This window comes from Gekko japonicus, unplaced genomic scaffold (genome assembly GCF_001447785.1).
Source record: "Gekko japonicus isolate JY-2015 unplaced genomic scaffold, Gekko_japonicus_V1.1 scaffold961, whole genome shotgun sequence".
NCBI lineage: Eukaryota > Metazoa > Chordata > Lepidosauria > Squamata > Gekkonidae > Gekko > Gekko japonicus.
In genome coordinates, this window is record NW_015175384.1 from 191,230 (window position 1) to 212,758 (window position 21,529).

General features: G+C 49.8%; 1 protein-coding gene across 2 annotated transcripts in view; it reads left to right on the top strand.

The window, feature by feature from the left end:
- The first annotated feature begins 1,434 nt into the window (after positions 1-1,434).
- CDKL1 (cyclin dependent kinase like 1) overlaps positions 1,435-21,529 on the top strand; it is a 36,581-nt gene continuing 16,486 nt past the window's right edge. For both annotated transcript variants that reach the window (XM_015425615.1, XM_015425614.1), the window contains exons 1-3: positions 1,435-1,602; positions 15,286-15,407; positions 19,273-19,345. In XM_015425615.1, coding sequence (XP_015281101.1) covers positions 1,435-1,602; positions 15,286-15,407; positions 19,273-19,345 — 363 coding nt within the window. The remainder of the gene's footprint in view (positions 1,603-15,285; positions 15,408-19,272; positions 19,346-21,529) is intronic.

The window sequence follows — 21,529 nt, forward strand, 5'->3', positions numbered from 1 at the left end:
AAGACCAACAAAGTTTAATTCTGGGTATAAGCTTTTGCGTGCACGCACTTCAGATAAATGCTCCCTCTAAGCGGTGGAGTCTTGTGAGCAAAAATTCTACTTTGTGAGTGCCTGGCATTAAAGTGGTGAGCGAGCGATTTGGCTATACTGCATAAATTAGTTCGCTCTGGAGCCCTCCTTCCTGAGTGAAGGCTAAAAACCTGTGAGCTGGAGGCTAAAAACCTGTGAGCTGCCTCACACTAACTCAGCTTAGAGGGAACACTGCTTCAGCTACCTGATATCTTCAGCTATATACTCCAGATACCTGAAGACGTGTGCATGCACAGAAAAGCATAGGCCCAGAATTAAACTTTGTGAGTCTTAAAGGTGCCCCTGGACTCCAACTTCGTTCGGTCCTTCAGACCAACATGGCTACCCACCTGAATCTGTTTATTTCGATGTTACCTTTCTCCCCTCTGGGGACTCAGAGTGGCTTCCGTTGTTTCCCCCCATTTTATCCTCACAACAACCCTGTGAGGTAGGTTAGCCTGGGAGTGTGTGACTGGCCCGAGGTCCCCCAGCAAGATTCCATGGCAGAATGCGGATTCGAACCTGGGTCTGAGGCTGACACGTTAACCACTGTACCCTGCTGGCTCTCTTCTCCCAGTAGTTCGTTTCCAGCCAATTCATTTTATAGAAGGGAAAACAAAATGAACATCCGAATTTTCCAGGCCCCTTAGATGAAGAAGGCAACTCCTTTGTGTTGTGCGTGGAAAACGATAATCAAGCTTTTAATGAGCACCATCGTTAGGAGAGGGGCTGCGGGTCAGCCTCCGCTTGGCATGCAGAAGGTCCCAAGTTCAATCCCCGGCATCTCCAGTTAAAAAGGACCAGGCGGTAGGCAGTGTTCCCTCTAAACTGAGTCAGTGTGAGCTAGCACACAGTTTTTGAGCTTCCAGCTCCCACATTTTTGTCTCAGCTCAGGAAGGGACGGCTCCAGAGCAAACTAATTGATGCAGTAGCCAAATCGCTGGCTCACAACTTTAATCCCAGGAGCTCACCAAGTAGAATTCTTGCTCACAAGACTCCACAGCTTAGAGGGAGCATTGGGCAGGAGGTGATGGGAAAGACCTCTGCCTGAGACCCTGGAGAGCCGCTGCCAGTCTGAGTAGGCAATACTGATCTTGATGGACCAAGGAGGTCTGATTCAGTAGAAGGCAGCTGCATGTGTTTGTAAACCGTCACGTTTGATTTCCAAGGTTCTGCGGCTACCCAGTGTAACTTGTACTTTTGATTCCCTCCCTCCAGGTGTGGTGAAATGGGGCAGGGATTCTTTTTGTTCCACACCTTCTGAAGGACTCTGTTCTTCCCTGCCCCACTCCTGGATGTTGTAACGATCAGGCTTCACTTCGGCTCTGGACGTTATCGCGGGGGGGGGGGTCGTCTCTGCTTGCGATGGAGAAATACGAGAAGATCAGCAAGATCGGGGAAGGCTCCTACGGGGTCGTGTTCAAATGCAGGAACAAGGACACGGGCCAGATCGTGGCCATCAAAAAGTTCTTGGAGTCCGAAGACGACCCCGTTATTAAGAAAATCGCTCTTCGGGAGATCCGGATGCTCAAGGTAAACTCTTTCGAGTTTCCCAGTTAGCAGAAGACCAGGCCTTGCGTACCAGTTTGGTCCCCCCCCCCCCCCCTTAATCAAGCAGATCGGTGAAAAGGAAGAAGAGGAGGAGGAGGAGATTGGATTTATACCCCGCCCTTTACTACCCAAAGGTGTCTCAGAGCGGCTTATACCCTTCCCCTCCCCACAACAGACGCCCTGTGAGGTAGGTGGGGCCGAGAGAGCTCTGACAGATACTGCTCTTTTTCAAGAACAGCTCTTATCAGAACTACGGCTTGCCCAAGGTCATCCAGCCAGGTGCAAGTTTTCAAGCGGGGGCTGGACGACCATCTTTCGGGTATGTTGTAGGTATGCAGGGCTATCTTTCGGCTGTGCTCCTGCAGAGTGTAGGGGGTTGGACTAGATGACCTTCAAGGTCCCTTCCAACTCTCACATTCTATGATTCTAAGTGGAAGAGTGGGGAATCAAACCCGGTTCTCCCAGATTACAGTCCACGCACTTAACCACTACGCCAAACTGGCTCTCACCTTTTCGTGTCTCACCTTTTGTTTTTAAAATGACCTTTGTTTTTAAAATGACCTTTACACCGAAAGGGTGGTCTCACGCAAATATGAGAGGGATCGATTCATTCCATGGAAAAAGAGGTGCAGGCGCTCATTAGCATAACTCATTAGCATAACTTATTTGCATACGCCACACCCCCGGACATCACCAGAAGGGTGTCAGAAGGCAACACCCACCGCTCAGGCTCCACTGGACTGTTTTGGATTGCTAGCTATTGGGGGGGGGGACACACAGATTTGCCCTCACAAAGGAGGGAGAGCTTGTACCTGAAGGCGGGCCGGGGGGTGTGTGTCTCTGCAACTTACCGGGCTGCTTCTTGCTCCTCGTGGCCCGACAGAGGGCTGCTGGGAGCAGGGGGCGGGGCTTGTTGCATGTGCCCACCTCCTGGGCTCCTTACTGCTGGAGCTCTGCTCCTGTGCGCTCCCGCAGGAAATGACCCCTGGATAGGAGGCCACCAAGGAATCCCAGGGTTGCTACGCAGAGGCAGGCAAGGGCAAACCCACCTCTGTTTGTCCGCCCTGACCTGAATGGCCCAGACTAGCCTGGTTTTGTCAGCAGGGTCGGCCCTGGTTAGTTCTTGGATGGGAGACCACTAAGGAATACCAGGGTCACAATGCTGAGGCGGGCGGTGGCAGAATCACCTCTGGACGTCTCTTGCCGTAACAACTCTGCGGGGTGGTGTAAGTCGGTTGGTCTTAAAGGTGCCACGTAGAGGCAGAGGTGGGGACCATCGCGCCCCCAGGCATCACGTTGGGGTCCCCTGCAGTAGATAAATAACATTGTAATGGTCTGTTGCCGAGATCTACTTGTTCTTCTGAAATCCTGACGTTCGCAAAAAATTGTCTAGCCCTTTTCGTTGCAGAGATAGAAGGGAAACCCCTTCAACCTCTGCACAAAAAAGGGCTAGACAGTTTCCCTTCTATCCCTGCAACGAAAAGGGCTGTAGCCTTTAAAAAAAGAAAAACAGTCCTTGAGCTGTGATTACTAAGAGCGAGCATGTGTTTCTCAAGAACAAGTCATATCAGACTAACCTTATCTCTTTTTTTTTTTTTGAGAATGTTACTAACTTGCTGGATCAGGGGAATGCTGTAGACATAGTTTATCTTAATTTCAGTAAGGCTTTTGATCAGGTTCCGCATAATATTCATGTTGACAGGTTGGAAAAAATGTGGTTTGGATCTGTAACTGGTTGACAGATCACACACAAAGAGTGCTTGTGAATGGTTCCTCATTCTCTTGGAGAGGAGCGTCAAGTGGAGTGTCTCAAGGAGCTGTCCTGGGACCTGTTTTGTTCAACATCTTTATCAGTTATTTGGATGAAGGAATAGAGGGAATGGTTATTAAATTTGCAGATGATACTAAATTTGGAGGGGTAGTAAATACGGTAGAAGACGGAATCAAGATACAGGATGATCTTGACAGGCTGGAAAACTGGGCTAAAACAAATAAAATGAATTTCAGTGGGGATCAATGTAAAGTTCTGCATTTAGGTAGGAAAAAATCAAATGCATAATTATAGGATGGGGGAGACTTGTCTTGGCAGTAGTATGTGCGAAAAGGATCTCGGGGTCTTCATAGACCATACACTGAACACGAAGTGTGATACATCAGCTAAAAAGGCAAATGCTTATAAGATTTCCTCTTCTGTTGTCTGTGCACTTTCAAGCGTATCGTCGACAACCATAAGAACTAAAAAAACCAGGTTCCCGACAACCTGGGTTTTCCAGCCAGGGCCGCATTTTGCAAAACTCTGCTCACGCCTGACCCTGGCAACCATCCCGCTTTCTGAGTGGCTGGCTCGGGGAAAGTATGATGTCACTCGGGTGTCACCTGACGGCGCCTAGCCAAACTGCCTTCCTGCGGAACTGGCATCGTGGCCCCCAGGACGGCGAGGCGTGTGCTTGTCAGAACCTACCTGTTATGTTACTGACTGTTCTCGTCGGGCAGGAGAGCTTTGCGAGTGATCTGGCCCCTGGGATGGCATTGGGTCTTTCTTTCCGGGCTCCGGAATCCGCTTCCCTCTGAGGAATGTCAGCTCTGAATCCAAGCGATGGCGTATGTTTTCCGACAGCTGCACAAACCAGCATCCCCCCCTTTTGGCCAGCTCTTGCCCTGAGAGGCTGAGGATGCCCGAACAGATCACGTTTGAGCTTTTGGGGTGTCTCTCTCCTTTCCCCAGGAGGCTCAGTGCAGGCTCAGACGTCTTCCTCTCTCGGGCCTGTCTCTGGTTCCACCTTGGCACCTCTCCCGGGCTCCTCGGCTTTCTCCTTTGCATTCTTGGCAGAGCAGGGGGAGGAAACGGGCAGCCGTTTTCTGTTGAGTTTCCCGTTCTCTGCTCATCTTAGGATGAAGGTGTGGCTGCGGTCACACATGGGCTAAAGAATCCACTTTTTTTTTTTTAAGTACCCGAAGGTACACTTTTATTATTTTTTCATTATACACTACAGACATACATAAAAAAGAAACACATAACTATCACTAACAAACATAAAACATATTAGGTAAAGGTAAAGGTTCCCTTGCTCGAAAGCCAGTCGAGTCCGACTCTAGGGTTGCGGTGCTCATCTCCGTTTCCAAGCCGAAGAGCCAGCGCTGTCCAAAGATGTTTCCGTGGTCATGTGGCCGGCATGACTAAACGCCAAGGCGCACGGAACGCTGTTCCCTTCCCACCGAAGTGGTACCTATTTATCGACTTGCAATTTCTTGCTTTTGAACTGCTAGGTTGGCAGGAGCTGGAACTAGAGACGGGAGCTCACTCCGTCATGCGGCACACTCGGGTCTCGAACTGCTGAACTACCGACCTTCCACAGCCTGCAGTTCAGCGTCTTAACCACTTGAGCCGCCGCAGCTCCTTATAATAATAAAACATATTACAGGAGGCTTATTCCGTTTTCTGTTCTTCAGTTATCTATTTGTTACATTTCTAATCTCATCGTCTATTTTACTAGCTTATCTTTTCTGCGTACTCAAATTTCCAACAAGTTATTGCGCTTATATTATACCAGTCATAAAATCTCTTCCAAGTTTTTTGAAAAGTCCATTCTTTTCCAGCTCTCATCTCCAATGTCAATTTATCATTTCCAGCCCTTTCAAACAGCTTGTTCACATATTCTTGTTTCGTTGGAGTCTCCATTGTTTTCCAATATTTAGCATATAAAATCCTTGCAGCTGTCGACAAGTGAACAATCAAACAAAGTCTTTCGGAAATAAGAACATAAGAGATGCCAATGTTGGATCAGGCCAAAGGCCCATCCAGTCCAACACTCTGTGTCACACAGTGGCCAGAAATACCAGGGGCCATCAGGAGGTCCACCAGTGGGGCCAGGACACTAGAAGCCCTCCCACTGTTGACCCCCCCCCCAAGCACCAAGAAGACAGAGCCTGACTTGCCCCAGAGTCCCTATCTATACCTTGTGGCTAATAGCCACTGATGGACCTCTGCTCCATATGCTTATCTAATTCCCTTTTGAAGCCGTCCATGCTTGTAGCCGCCACCACTTCCTGTGGCAGTGAATTCCAAGTGTTAATCACTCTTTGGGTGAAGGAGGACTTCCTTTTCTCCGTTCTAATAACAATACCTCTGGAGTAAATGGGACCTTCGCTCTTATTATTTTTTGCGTTATCTCATGTACCCACCTCCAGAACCTTTTTGTAACATCACATAGCCACCACATATGATAAAATGAACCAGTCTTATTCTTACATTTCCGGCTAAAGAATCCCACTTTCAATCCACTTTCAGTGCACTCTGCAACTGGGCTTTACTGTGTGAACTGGCAAGATCCAGTGGGAAAGTGTGTTGGAAGTGGATTATTGAGTGTGTGTGTGACCTCAGTCCCTGTGTGTATTTCTCCCCCAATGAGTTGCAGCCAAGTTACGGTAAGCCACTTGGGGAGGTGCTGTGGCTCAGTGGGAAGAGCATCCGCTTGGCATGCAGAAGGTCCCAGGTCCAGTGCTCAGGCGGTGGATCGGACTGCAGGTGACGTGACCCCTCGTGGGGCTTTCAAGGCAACAGATGTTCAGAGGTGGTTTGCCATTGCCTGCCTCTGCAGAGTGACCCTGGGCTTCCTGGGCGGCCTCCCCTCCCAGGACTAACTCTACTTAGCTTCCAAGATCTGGTGAGAACGTCATAAAAGCCCTGCTGGATCAAACCAGAGGTCCATCTAGTCCAGCATCCTGCCTCACACAGGGGCCAACCAGTTCCTCTGGAGGGCCAACAACAGGGCAGAGAGGCCGAGGCCTTCATAAGAACATCAGAAGAGCCCTGCTGGATCAGACCAGTGGTCCATCTAGTCCAGCATCCCGTCTCCCACAGGGGCCAACCAGTTCCTCTGGAGGGCCACCAACAGGGCACAGAGGCCGAGGCCTTCATTAGAACATCAGAAGAGCCCTGCCGGATCAGACCAGCGAGGGTCCATCTAGTCCAGCATCCTGTCTCACACAGTGGCCAACCAGTTCCTCTAGAGGGCCAACAGTAGGGCAGAGAGGCTGAGGCCTTCATAAGAACATCAGGAGAGCCCTTCTGGATCAGAGCAGAGAGGGTCCCTCTAGTCCAGCATCCTGCCTCACACAGTGGCCCCAACCACTTGCTCTGGACCGCCAGGAAAAGGGCAGAGAGGCCAAGGCCTTCACAAGAACATCAGAAGAGCCCTGCTGGATCAGAGCAGTGAGGGTCCATCTAGTCCAGCATCCCGTCTCACACAGTGGCCCCAACCACTTCCTCTGGACCGCCAGCAAAAGGGCATAGAGGCTGAGGCCTTCGTAAGAACATCAGAAGAGCCCTGCTGGATCGGACCACGGGTCCATCTAGTCCTGCATCCTGTCTCACACAGTGGCCAGCCAGTTCCCCTGGAGGGCCAACAGCAGGGCAGAGAGGCCGAGGCCTTCATGAGAACATCAGAAGAGTCCTGCTGGATCAGACCAGTGAGGGTCCATCTAGTCCAGCATCCTGTCTCACACAGTGGCCAGCCAGTTCCTCTGATGTGCCAGCAATACGGCATAGAGGCTGAGGCCTTCCCCTTTCCTAATAGTCCCTAACGTAGAGTTTGCCGTTTTCACCACTGCAGCGCGCTGGGTGGACACTTTCATTCAGCGATCCGTTACGACTCCCAAGATCCTTTCCCCTCTGAGTCTCGGCAAGTTCAGAACCCATTAGCCTATACTGGAAGCGGTGTGTGTGTGTGTTTGTCCTGGAGTGCATCATCTTACACTTACCAACCTCGAACTTCATTTGCCGCATGGGTCATCCCCTCACCCAGTCTGTGGGGGTCCTCTTAGAGCTCTTCACAGTCAGCCCGCGGTTTTCACCATCCTGAATAATTTGGTGTCATCGGCCAACTTGGCAGACGTTCTTGTGATGTGGCCTTCCACGCCGGGTAGCAAACTTCAGTCCTGAGGCAGAACTGGGAAATAGGCCCAGCCTGGCTTGGTGGCATGAATACACCGGAAGGAGCTTCTGCTTGTTCTGCGCTGTCCTAAATGAGGCAGGGGGGTGTTAGAAGCAATGTTCCCTCTAAGCTGTGGAGTCTTGTGAGCAAAAATTCTACTTTGTGAGCTACTGGCATTAAAGTTGTGAGCAAGATATTTGGCTGCTGGATAAACTAGTTTTCTCTGGAGCCATCCTTCCTGAGCGAAGACGAAAATGTGTGAGCTGGAGGCTAAAAAACTGTGAGCTAGCTCACACTAAGTCAGCTTAGAGGGAACACTGGTTAGAAGGTATTTGGTGAAGAGGGCGCAGGAAGCACAAATCCCTCACTTCCTCTTCCCCGCCATAGTGAGGAGACTTGCAGGCTCCAGACTGCTTCCAAAGAACGTATTTGTATTCATCGCTTGTTGGCCTACAACAGGGGTCTCCAACGTGGGGCCCACTGACACCTTTCCTGGAGTCCACTAAATGTTTTTAGATCAGCGGGGGGTGGAGCCAGGTGGGGCTTTTGCCCAGCAAGGCTTCTGATTGGCCATTGGAGATTTGATTGATTGTCCAGGTTTTTCAAAACATTGCTTTGGCAGCGGCCGCCACCACGGCAAAAGGATCTTCATGTGGCTGAAGGTATTTTGTGGCGGCCATTTTGTGTCTGGCTCCGCCTCCTGCAGCAGCCATTTTATGCTGGCTCTACCTCCTGCAGCAGCCGTTTTGTCCCTGCGCCCAGCACTCTGTGTCAGAATTCCAAAGGTACCCGCAAGCTCAAAAAGGTTGGGGGACACCCCCCCCCAGTATCCATGGAAGACCTGTATCCAGCGGTAATTTCCTGCAGGAGCGCACAGGAGCGGAGCTCCGGCAGTAAAGAGCCCAGGGGGCAGGCACATGCAACAAGCTCCACCCCCTGCTCCCAGCAGCCCTCAGTCAGAGCAAGAAGCAGCCAGGTAAGTTGCAGAGCCCCCCCCCGGCCCCCCGGGCCAAAACAGTCCAGTGGCACCTTTAAGACCAAGTTTTATTCAGGTACAAGCTCTCCCTCCTCTGCGAGGACAGATCTGCACGTCCCCCCCCGCAATAGCTAGCAATCCAAAAGAGTCCAGTGGAGCCTGAGTGGTGGGTGTTGCCTTCTGACACACTGCCGGTGATGTCAGGGGGTGTGGCATATGCAAATAGGTTATGCTAATGAGCTCCTGCACCTATTTTCCTACGAACTGACCCCTGCCTGTATGCATACATCAGCCATCACAGATCAAACTCAGCCTCGGGTACGAACGTAGAAGCACATTGGACCTTCCGCTGTCAAGCCGTTACCCGTCCCTGCCTGTCTTTTCACAGTGCTGATACCCTAAGAGGCCTGGTGGCCGGCGCCTGTGCTCCTGGGCAGAGGATGCCGCTTCTGACACGCACACACACACACACACCGCCTTGGCCTGTCAATATTTGCTTATTTTAATCTCAGGCTCCCGTTTCCCTGGTGCGGGATTTGCGCGCGGTGGATGATGCGGAGGCTGAATAGAGCTGTTAGTCATAAGTCTTCTGCAGACAATGCCGTAGATGGGGGATTTATGGGCCTGCCCCTGCTGCTGGGAACACGAGATAAGCTTGCCGGCTGTGCCCGGCGGACGGAGCGTTCCTCAGGAGTCCTGTGTTCAGGGTTGTATCCTGCCACTCCGTTGTTGTGGGTGCCTCCAACAGGCCTAGGCAGATTTCCTCCAATGCAAAAAAAGTCCTTGGATCTGAGGCAGGCCTCTTGGGGTGGGTGGGGGTGGGGGAGAAATAGCAGAGGGCTAAGATCCAGCCTCGTGTTCATAGAATCAGTAGAATCACATGAACCTTTTTGTAGGTAGAATTGACATACAGGCCACCTCATCCCACCCCCTGCTCTGTGCAGGATCATCCTAGAGCAGTTTGGGAGAACCAGGTTTGATTCCCCACTCCTCCACTTGCACCTGCTGGATGACCTTGAGCAAGCTGTAGTTCTGACAAGAGCTGTCCTTGAAAAAGAGCAGTTCCTGTCAGAGCTCTCTCAGCCCCACCGACCTCACAGGGTATCTGTTGTGGGGAGGGGGATGGAAAGGAGTTTGTAAGCCGCTCTGAGACTCCCTTGGGCAGGGGTCATTTCGTAGGAAAAGAGGTGTGGGAGCTCATTAGCATGACTCATTAGCATGACTCATTTGCATATGCCACATCCCCTGACATCACCGGAAGTGTGTCAGAAGGCAACACCCACCGCTCAGGCTCCACTGGACTGTTTGGGATTGCTAGCTATCGGGGGGGAACGTACAGATCTGTCCTGGCAGAGGAGGGAGAGCTTGTGCCTGAATAAAACTTTTGTTCAGCGTAAATGTCTCTAATCTTTTTTAAAAGCCAAGTTTATAGACATCCGGACATTGTGCGTTTTAGGGAAATGCTCATGGTAGCTTCCAAAGAAGATTGGAAAGTGTCACATTAAATCGTCGTCTCAAGGGCAGTTCTCGAAAGAGCTCTCTCAGCCCCGCCTACCTCACAGGGTGTCTGTTGTGGGGAGGGGACGGGAAAGGAGACTGTAAGCCGCTCTGAGACTCCTTCAGGTAGTAAAGGATGGTGTATAAATCCTATCTCCTCCTCCTCCTCGGTATCAGCAAATTCTCCAAAACAAAACCCCACAGGCCACATTTGATTAAGCTTAGTAGCAGTCCTGAGTTGTGATTTTAAAATTCGGGTTTTGTGCTTGTATTTTATTTACATCTTTTATCTCTGTCGTAAGCTACCTTGACCTCCATAAGGAAGGGAAGCGGCCAATAAATGTTTTACATAAATGAAATAAATAAATTCAGTTCTGGTAACCTGGACAAGACCATGCTGAGAAATCAGCTCCCTGCTTCTCCGTAACGTTCTCCTTTCCAATAGTGAGCGCGTGGGACTTATTGCCATAGGAAATAGCGAAACCACTGGTTACGGCAGCTGTAAAAAAAAAAGCCGTTCAGACTCACTTGTGGGGGAGAGATCTGTCAAGTATGATGCCTTCCTGTAGAACCTCCAAGGTGAGAGGCAGTCTACCTGGGGGGAGGCCTTTCTATTCCCAGCTGGAGTCTGGTGGCACCTTTAAGACCAACAAAGTTTTATTCAAGGCGTGTGCTTTCGGGGTGCCCCCGGTCTCTAACTTTGTTCTATCGCTTCAGACCAACACGTTTGTCCACATGGATCTGTTTTCATCTGGTTAGCTATTGTGGAAAACGAGGGCTCTCCTCGGAAAAACTGAGGAGAATTTCAAAGGGCCCAAACGGTAGCAAGTGGCAGCTAACTTGTCTGAGAAGGCCGGGAGATGGATGTGTGTCCTTGTCGGGCCGCCCACTGCAAACAAAACATGAAACGGAGAGCCGTTGGCAGCTTACTTTGCCAAACGCCGACTGGGCCGTGTGGAGGGAGGAGGGTGTTGATCCGAACAAGTGCGGGCCTGCTGGAGCCGTCTCTCTTCTCGGTCAATAGTAACAGATTGTTTGTTTGCGCGTGAGACTAACAGCGCAGGGGCTGGGCGACGGCGGCCTTGTCCGAGATCTGAGACTGCTGCACATTCACCGGTGAAAAATGAGATTCCCAATGAAACGGTTTCTCCCCACCACCGCCTTGTAAACACTTAAAGGACAAAGGGGCACGTAACAACCCCGGGCCTCTGGTAGCACGTGTGCAGAGTGAGATGAAAAAGGGAGCTGTCGGTCTCCTCTGCTCCCTTTCTCTCACTGAACATGCATATTCCGCTAGGAAAAACACCATCAAAGATTGCCAAAATATATAAACTCTATTTAACAATTACAATCTCTTATATTTATGTCTGTATGTCTGTATGTATGTTTGGATTTATATCCCGCCCTAGCTCGAAGGCTCAGGGCGGCTGACAAGGGCACTATGTGCCGAGGTTATAACAATAAAACACATAATATAAAACAATAATATACCATTAAAATATAGTAACAAATTTACCAGGGCTATTTTTGGGCAGGAACGCACAGGAACGGAGTTCCGGCTGGCTCCCGAGTTGGCCACGCCCAGCAGGAACTCATTAGCATAATAGGCCACACCCAACAGCAGGAACTCATTAGGATTGGCTACAATTAGGGGTGTGTGGCCTAACATGCAAAAAGGCCCTGGGTTTTGACAACAAACAAGGTAAACAGAATAAGAAGCAAAAGGTGGGTGTGGCTGGATGAGCACACTTCTGGTAACATGGGGGTGTGGCCTAATATGCCAATGAGCGGTGCTGTCATGGTGTGGCCCAATATGCTAATGAGTTCCTGCTGTTGGGTGTGGCCTATTATGCTAATGAGTTCCTGCTGGGCTTTTTCTACAAAAAAAGCCCTGAAATTTACAATGCAAATTTAACCAAGATGGGTGGATCTTAACCTCCATAATAATTTCCTGAGATCTTGTAATCCAATCCCTGCCCCGCCCCCTCGCTCCCCCCAGTGGGGTCCAGATAATCATGATAGTAATACGACAGTGCATAGGAGGCGAAGGTGGAATAGTAGTGGCGGCGGTTCCTACTCAAAGGCCTGGCGGAAGAGCTCTGTCTTACAGGCCCTGCGGAACTGAGAAAGGTCCCGCAGGGCCCGGATTATATCACAATCTTAAAGTCGGTGGTGTCACAACATCAAAACCAGTGCATACTGTAACTGTAAATATAACTATAAACAAGGCGTAGATTACAATGTTTCCTCCTGCAAAGAAAAATATTGGTCCATATAGTCCGCTCAGCTTGATAGGAGGAATCCAGGTGTACAAAACATTTCCAAAAACAGCCTTTGCAAATACGCCCATTCTAGATACTTCTTCAGTTTGCCGGCTGCATAGTTGGAACCTGATTTTGACAATTTCTCTTGACAACAAGGTTCGCAGTGTGAAGAGTGAATCATAGGTTCTCAAAAGCTTTTTTTAAAAAGAGAAGGAAAACCCTGGTTTTGAACTGTATGAAAGCCAAGTCAGAAAAACTGTGTGTGGGGGGGATGTTTATAAAGTGACCCGACTCCTCTGTCTTCTTCCAGTGACCTTTTATTGAGCCGTGGCAGTGAAAACCTTTTATGGCCAGAGGCGACCTGGTTTCTAAAACGACAAGCAGATGTTTGTGTGTCTAAAATAAAACCCGTAAAGAGTCAAAGGGAGTTTTGTGAGGGATGAAGAGTGGCGTAAGGCAGGGCTTTTTTTGTAGAAAAAGCCCAGCAGGAACTCATTAGCATAATAGGCCACACCCAACAGCAGATGCTCATTAGCATATTAGGCCACACCCTTGACAGCACCGCACATTAGCATATTAGGCCGCACCCCCATGTTACCAGAAGTGTGCTCATCCAGCCACACCCACCTTTTGCTTCTTATTCTGTTGACCTTGTTTGTTGTCAAAACCCAGGGCCTTTTTTGTAGCAGGAACTCCTTTGCATGTTAGGCCACACACCCCTAATGTAGCCAATCCTAATGAGTTCCTGCTGTTGGGTGTGGCCTATTATGCTAATGAGTTCCTGCTGGGTGTGGCCAACTCAGGAGCCAGCCGGAACTCCGTTCCTGTGCGTTCCTGCCCAAAAATAGCCCTGGCGTAAGGCATGGAAGAACGAATGCTGGTATTTGAAAGCAAACATCGCTGTTGTTCGCAGGATTGTGTTGGCTTCGTTTTTCATTTTATCCAACAGTTCATCTTCCGACACCTGGCTCACCTGGAGCCTTTTGGGGAACTCAGCAGACAAGCAGTTCGAATATCTTTTTTTTCTTTTTTTGGCCATCAGCTCACAGCTGACTTGTGGCAAACCCCTGGAGTTTTCGAGGCAAGAGACTTTCAGAGGTAGTTCGCCATTTCCTGCCTTTGCATACTGACCCTGGGCTCCTTCGGTGGTCTTCCATCCAAGGACTAACCAGGGCCGACCCTGCTTAGCTTCTGAGGTCTGATGAGATCCGGCTCGCCTGGGCCATCCAGGTCAGGTCCAGATGTTCAGAGGCGGTTTCGCCCTCCCCTGCCTCTGCGTAGCAACCCTGGACTTCCTTGGAGGTCTCCCACCCGAGGACGAACCAGAGTCGACCCTGCTTAGCTTCTGAGATCTGATGAGACCAGGCGCCGTCCAGGTCAAGGCAAGAGAGGAACGGAGGTGGTCTTGCCCAATCCCGTCAGATCTTAGAAACTGAGCAGGGTCAGCTCTGGCTCGTATTTGGATGAACGACCTCCAAAGAATGCCACGGCTCAATAAAAGCTCACTGGAAGAAGAGAGAGGAGTCGGGCGTCTTTATAAAGATTCCCCACACACACACACACACACACAGAGTTTTTCTGAATTGGCTTTCATACATTTCAAAACCAGCATTTTGCATCTTTTTTTTAAAGAAAAAGAAGAGATTGGATTTATACCCCGCCCTTCACTACTCGAAGGAGTCTCAGAGCGGCTTACAAACTCCCTTTCCCTTCCCCTCCCTACAACAGACACCCTGTAAGGTGGGTGGGGCTGAGAGAGCTCTGAGAGAATTGTCCTTGAGAGAACAGCTCTAACAGAACTACAGCTTGCCCAAGGCCATCCAGCAGCTGCAAGTGGAGGAAGAGAAGAAGAAGAGGAGATTGGATTTATACCCCGCCCTTCACTACCCAAAGGTGTCTCAGAGCGGCTCACAAACTCCTTTCCCTTCCCCTACCCACAACAGACACCCTGTGAGTTGGGTGGGGCTGAGAGAGTTCCGACAGAAACCGCTTCAAAGGACAGCTCTTGTCAGAACTATGGCTTTAAAAAAACTAGCAAAAGAAAGGGAGGCAGAAGATGACAACAGCTCCCTTTTTAATCTCCCTCTGCACACACGCTCCCTGCCTCTCCAATCCCGGCTACCAGAGCCCGGGTGTTACATGGCCCTTTGTCCTCTACAGTGCCTATCAAGTCTCCAGTGGCCAATCAGAAGCCTTGTTGGGCAAAAGTCCCACCTGGGCCCACCCACTTTCTTTCTTTTCTTTTTTCGCCCCCCCCCCAAGGGGATTTTTTTATTGCATTTTATACAAGGACTACAAACTACAACGAAAATAGGGGAGGGGAACTACAATTAAGGAGAAAGAAAAGATACCCACTACTAACTAAAAACCCAAGAGAGGAGATCATCAAATTCGCTTAAGTACAACGCCATCCCTTAAAACGCTAACAATGTTATGAACTTAGTCAGACATGCTAATGTAACTTTTATGTCTTAAATTTAACTGTCAACGTTTGACCCACTTTCTAAAAACACTTGGCGCCAGGAAAGGTGTCCGTGGGCACCATGTCTGGGACCCTGGGGTTAGAGAGAGTTCAGTTCTCACTGAAACTCTCGGAGGGTTCCTCTGAGGCTTTGGGGGCAGTTTCTGCCCCGCCCCACCTCCTCCTGATCCTTTTCCCCCTCCAGCAAGGGGGCAGCGTGTCGGGGGGGGAGGGGCTGCATTTGGGTCTCTTCCCATGTCTAAGGGCCAGCTGGCATCAGGGGTTGAGCGCCACAGTCCAACTTGGAGCCCTCCGAGTTGGGCAGAGACCCAGATGTGTCCCTCGGGCTGAAGATTTTGCCTGCCCCCCGACGTAATAAGCAATACATTGATAATTGAACCGTGAAATCACTTCCCAAAATTAAGCAAGAGAAGATTCTCTCTCCCCCCCCACCCCCTTTGTTCAGTAGAACACAACTTAGGTGTAAGATGCTTGGCATCCTGTTGAATTTGCCCCGCTTTTCCTGTTTTTCAGCAACTGAAGCACCCCAACTTGGTCAACCTTTTGGAGGTGTTCCGGAGGAAGCGGAAGCTGCACTTGGTCTTCGAGTACTGCGACCACACCGTCCTCCACGAACTGGACAAGAACCCGCGGGGGTACGTCAGCTGTGCCTGTGGCGGAGGCCGTGCCGATGAGGCTTTCGCTCTGAAGCGGTTCTCCGTAGAAACGCGAGGACGGTCACAGGACGAGACCCCCGGTGCCATTCCTGAGGCGACGGGCTTGGTTGCTATGGAGGGCGGCCCACTGCTCCAAAGGACAGGCAGTGTGTCACCCGAGCCCCTCACCAAGGAGATAACGCGGTGGAGGGGGAATATTTGGCGTGATATTTACTCGGTAGGAAGGGAGGAAAGAATCGCTCCTTGGAGGTCTCCGCGAATTTCTGGCATGCGATGGACCAGCATGGACCGTGTTCCCTGTCCACGACAGCAACTTTATAATGTTCAGGGAAACAGTCTGGTTTGATGGGTCTTGTGGCCAATGAAAAAAGGAAAAAGAACTGTGACAATTTAGCGCTTAGTAATATATTCATAAATCATAATATACAATAACAGAAGTTAAGTAATATATATAGTGAATGTAGACGGTGGTCTCCGGAATGGTGTGCCGTTACAAATGTATTGTAACAGCTATTGTTGTACTTTTTAGAATCAACAGTATATTTCCAATACGTCGCCAAGAGAAATGAATTGTTGAAAGACAGTTTTTGTAAGGTTTCATACTATTTATTCATGTTATATATTTGCACACTGTTATATTTATATTTATTTTAAATGAGACTTGTATTGTTATATTTGATAAGGTACACACCCTTGTTCAGAAGAAGATCATTGTCGAAACGGCACACCATTCCGGAGACCACCGTCTACATTCACTATATATATTACTTAACTTCTGTTATTGTATATTATAATTTATGAATATATTACTAAGCGCTAAATTGTCACAGTTCTTTTTCCTTTTTTCATTGGTCTTATTACTGTGCCCATTCTTGTAACTATTCTTGGTGGGTCTTGTGGAACAAAAGAATTCTTGAGTTCCTTTCAGAGCCGGGAAAGGCGACATGAGACCTGGATACAGTTGCAGCCGGCTTCTCTAGTGTAACAACGGCTCAATTGTACCACGAGCTCCACATAACAGTGTGGCCTGCGGGTTACGCACGTGGGGATGGCACGCGGCCTCTGGCCACGAAAATGGCGGGAACTCAAAGCTTGGGGGATGTGGGGGGTCCATGACCTGTGTAGCCCTTTTTCTGTCACAGGCGTCCATCTTGGCCACGCGTGGAGCTCCTTCTGAAAACAGTGCAAGATCCTTTCTGTGAGGGGACTCTGGGGGCTCAGGCTCCTGGCAGAACTAGATTATTTTATAATGGATCTATCAGCGATGGAGACAATTGGAATATGTTTGTTTCCTTTGGCGGCTTTTTAACTGACGTTCAGAGAGCCAGTTCGGTGTCGTGGTTAGGAGCACAGGCTCTAATCTGGGAGAACCGGGTTTGATTCCCTGCTTCTCCACATGCGGCTGCTGGTGGGACCTTGGGCCAGTCACAAGTTCTCTCAGAGCTATTCTCTCGAGAGCAGTCCTCCAGAGAGCTCTCTCAGCCCCACCTACCTCACAGGGTGTCTGTTGTGGGGAGGGGAAAGGAGATTGTAAGACACTCCGAGACTCCTTCAGGAGGTATAAACTCAATCTCCTCCACCTCCTCCACCTCCTCCACCTCCTCCTCCTCCTGTGCTTTTATGGAGCCAGTGTACAGAGACAGAATCTGGGAGATCCAGAATCTGCCCCCCCAATCACTCCTCAAACTCTTGCGTGATCTTGAGCAAGTTTCGTGCCCTCGGATAGATTTACCTCAGAGGGCTACATTTTAGCATGTAATCTCTCCCTTTCCCCATTTAGTGGTTTCTTGTTTTTCTGAAAAGTGGTCTTCATTGGAAAGGAGCCTGCTTATCCATTTCACTGGAGTCAGAGCCAGTGTGGTGTTGTGGTTAGAGTGTCAAGACGGGGATCAGATTCGAATTCCCACTCCAGCCAGGGAAGCTTGCTGGGTGATCTTGGGCCAGGCCATTATTCTTCGGATTTTTAAAAACTGGAGCCATCAGGGTAGAGCAGAATTTATGGAAATGTACGTTCCTTCACGAATGCATAATAGTCATACGTAAAACGGCTTAGAATCATCGTGGACCCACCTGTATTCTGTCGCATCCAGTGTTCCCTCTAAGCTGCGTGAGTGTGAGCTAGCTCACAGTTTTTTAGCCTCCGGCTCAGACATTTTTGTCTTCGGTCGGGAAGGCTGGCTCCAGAGCAAACTGATTGACACAGCAGCCAAATCGCTCGCTCACAGCTTTAATGCCAGGAGCTCACAAAGTAGAATTTTTGCTCACAAGACTCCACGGCTTAGAGGGAGGATTGGTTGCATCCGCTACCAAAGTGAAGGAACGAAGGATGTCAAGAGTGCACGCTTTCCCCGTTTCCCGCATATCTCAGGCAATCCAGAGGGAAAACAAGCGGGGTGTGTGTGTGTGTCTGTTGTCATGGGGTCTTTCTCCAGCACATTGGCCGGCAGAGCTTATAAACCTCACTTGAAGGTCAAACGTTGATCTTTTAAAACAGCAGTTCGTGCAGAGAAGGAGCCGGGATGTCCCGAGTGGGTGGTTGAGGGGGGGAGAATTTCCTTCTCTTGTATTGTGAGATGCGGGCAGAGGGGTTGAGTTTGACATTTGTTTCGGTTCAAATCTGCGGCAAAGCAAATGGTTACCAGTATAAACTAACTGAACCCAAACCAATGGTTACCATATAAAATAAGCTCATTATTCCTGTTTGATCCTTGACTCTGTTGAACATCTTCATTATGCTGTATGATCATTTAGAAGACGAGAAGAGATTGGATTTATACCTTGCCCTTCACTACCCAAAGGAGTCTCAGAGCGACTTACAAACTCCTTTCCCTTCCCCTCCCCCCAGCAGACACCCTGTGAAGTAGGTGGGGCTGAGAGAGCGCTTTCCAGAACTGTCCTTGAGAGAACAACTCTGACAGAACTGTGGCTTGCCCAAGGTCATCCAGCAGGTGCAAGTGGAGGAGTGGGGAATCAAACCCAGTTCTCCCAGATTAGAGTCCACGTACTTAACCACTACACCAAACGCACCCTTTACCTATACGTATGGACTACTAATTTCCAATTTTATTTCTGTGTCTGTCTTGACTCTAATTGGCCCTTCTTAGCAACTGTTCCCTCTAAGCTGTGGAGTCCTGTGAGCAAAAATTTTACTTTGTGAGCTGCTTGCATTAAAATTGTGAGCGAGCGATTTGGCTACTGGCTACACCAGTTTGGTGTAGGAGAGCCAGTTTGGTGTAGTGGTCAAGTGTGTGGACTCTAATCTGGGAGAACCGGGTTTGATTCCCCACTCCTCCACTTGCATTTGCTGATGTGACCTTGGGTCAGTCACAAGCTCTGGCACAGCTGTTCCTGAAAAAGCAGTTTCTGTCAAGACCTCTCTCAGCCCCACCAACCTCACAGGGTGTCTGTTGTGGGGAGGGGAAGGGAAAGGAGTTTGTAAGCCACTCTGGGACTCCAAGTGAAGGACGGGGTATAGATCCAATCTCTTCTTCTTCTACTGCATAAATTAGTTTGCTCTGGAGCCCTCCTTCCTGAGCCAAGACGGAAATGTGTGAGCCGGAGGCTAAAAAAAGGTGAGCTAGCTCACACTAACTCAGCTTAGAGGGAGCAGGGAGGACTGCCACTGCCCCCCCCCCCCCCGCTTTCTATATGTGATGGATGAGGAAATATCTGAGGAAGTGCGCTTGCACAGGAAAGCTTATCTCTTGAGTAATACTTTATGGGTCTTAAAGGTGGCCCTGGACTCAAACTTTGTTCTACCGCTTCAAACCAACATGGCTACTCACTTAGATCGATACTGCTGAAAGTTGCTGATGTCGGTGCTTTCTCTCTGTCTCCCCACCAGGGTTCCAGAGCATCTTGTCAAGAGCATCATTTGGCAGACGCTCCAAGCAGTGAACTTTTGCCATAAACACAACGTAAGTCCTACCAGTCAGCATGCCACAGATCAGGGCCCCCCGCCCTTTTGGCACCTTGCAGGCACCTTTGGCATTCCAGTACACGGTGGTGGGAACAGCCGCAACATGGCTGCCGCAGGAGGCGGAGCCGATTATAACACGGCTGCCGCAGGAGGCGGAGCCCCACACACAGGGGAAGCCAAAGTGCAGGAGTAAAGAGGAGTCATTTCAAAAAGTATATTGAGGAAAAAAGGAGTGCGAGAGACTGAAATCGACGCTGAGGTGGCAGCTGCCACTGAAACAGCATTCCTTTAATCTTCACAGTCAGATCTCATAAGAACCTAAGAGAAGCCAGTGTTGGATCAGGCCGATGGCCCATCCAGTCCAACACTCTGTGTCACACAGTGGCCAAAAATACCAGGTGCCCTCAGGAGGTCCAGCACCAAGCACCAAGAAGCATCAGGCCAAAGATCAGGCCAATGGCCCATCCAGTCCAACACTCTGTGTCACACAGTGGCCAAAAATACCAGGTGCCCTCAGGAGGTCCAGCACCAAGCACCAAGAAGCATCAGGCCAAAGATCAGGCCAATGGCCCATCCAGTCCAACACTCTGTGTCACACAGTGGCCAAAAATACCAGGTGCCCTCAGGAGGTCCAGCACCAAGCACCAAGAAGCATCAGGCCAAAGATCAGGCCAATGGCCCATCCAGTCCAACACTCTGTGTCACACAGTGGCCAAAAATACCAGGTGCCCTCAGGAGGTCCAGCACCAAGCACCAAGAAGCATCAGGCCAAAGATCAGGCCAATGGCCCATCCAGTCCAACACTCTGTGTCACACAGTGGCCAAAAATACCAGGTGCCCTCAGGAGGTCCAGCACCAAGCACCAAGAAGCATCAGGCCAAAGATCAGGCCAATGGCCCATCCAGTCCAACACTCTGTGTCACACAGTGGCCAAAAATACCAGGTGCCCTCAGGAGGTCCAGCACCAAGCACCAAGAAGCATCAGGCCAAAGATCAGGCCAATGGCCCATCCAGTCCAACACTCTGTGTCACACAGTGGCCAAAAATACCAGGTGCCCTCAGGAGGTCCAGCACCAAGCACCAAGAAGCATCAGGCCAAAGATCAGGCCAATGGCCCATCCAGTCCAACACTCTGTGTCACACAGTGGCCAAAAATACCAGGTGCCCTCAGGAGGTCCAGCACCAAGCACCAAGAAGCATCAGGCCAAAGATCAGGCCAATGGCCCATCCAGTCCAACACTCTGTGTCACACAGTGGCCAAAAATACCAGGTGCCATCAGGAGGTCCAGCAGTGGGGCCAGGACACCAGAAGTCTCCAGTGGCCAATCAGAAACCCTGCTGGGTAAGAGCCCCTTGTGGCCACGCCCACTTCCTAAACGGATTGATGGGCCCCACGGAAGGTGTCGGGCACCATGTTGGGGAACCCTGTGTAGATTTCCCCTCCCACTTAGTTGGTGCAAAGCGCTAGTTCCTTTTTCCTGTTCATTTGTCTGCCAAAGAACTCTTGCACATTTGAGAGGATTGTGGGTATGTTCAAGGGAGTGTTGGGGCATACTTTCCCCTCACCGATCTCTGGAGCAGTTAAGTAACTCACTGAAAATGTCGAGACAGTGTGTGACTGCAATAAAGAAGGCCAATGCTATGCTGGGGATTATTAGGAAGGGTATTGTAAACAGATCAGCCAATATCATAATGCCGCTATATAAATCAACTAGTCGTAAAGATCTGGAATACTGTGTGCAATTCTGGTCACCACACCTTAAAAAGGATATTATAGCTTTGGAAAAAGTGCAGAAAAGAGCAACTCGAATGATAAAAGGGTTGGAACACTTTCCCTATGAGGAAAGGTTAAAGCGCTTAGGGCTCTTTAGCTTGGAGAAAAGACGACTGAGGGGTGACATGATCGAGGTTTATAAGATTATGCATGGGAAAGAGCAGGTAAAGAAAGAGGTACTTTTCTCCCTTTCTCACAATACAAGAACCCGTGGGCACTCCATGAAATTGCTGAGCGGTCGGGTTAGAACGGATAAAAGGAAGTACTTCTTCACCCAAAGAGTGATTAACACTTGGAATTCACTGCCACAGGAAGTGGTGGCAGCTACAAGCATGGACGGCTTCAAAAGGGAATTAGATAAGCATATGGAGCAGAGGTCCATCAGTGGCTATTAGCCACAAGGTATAG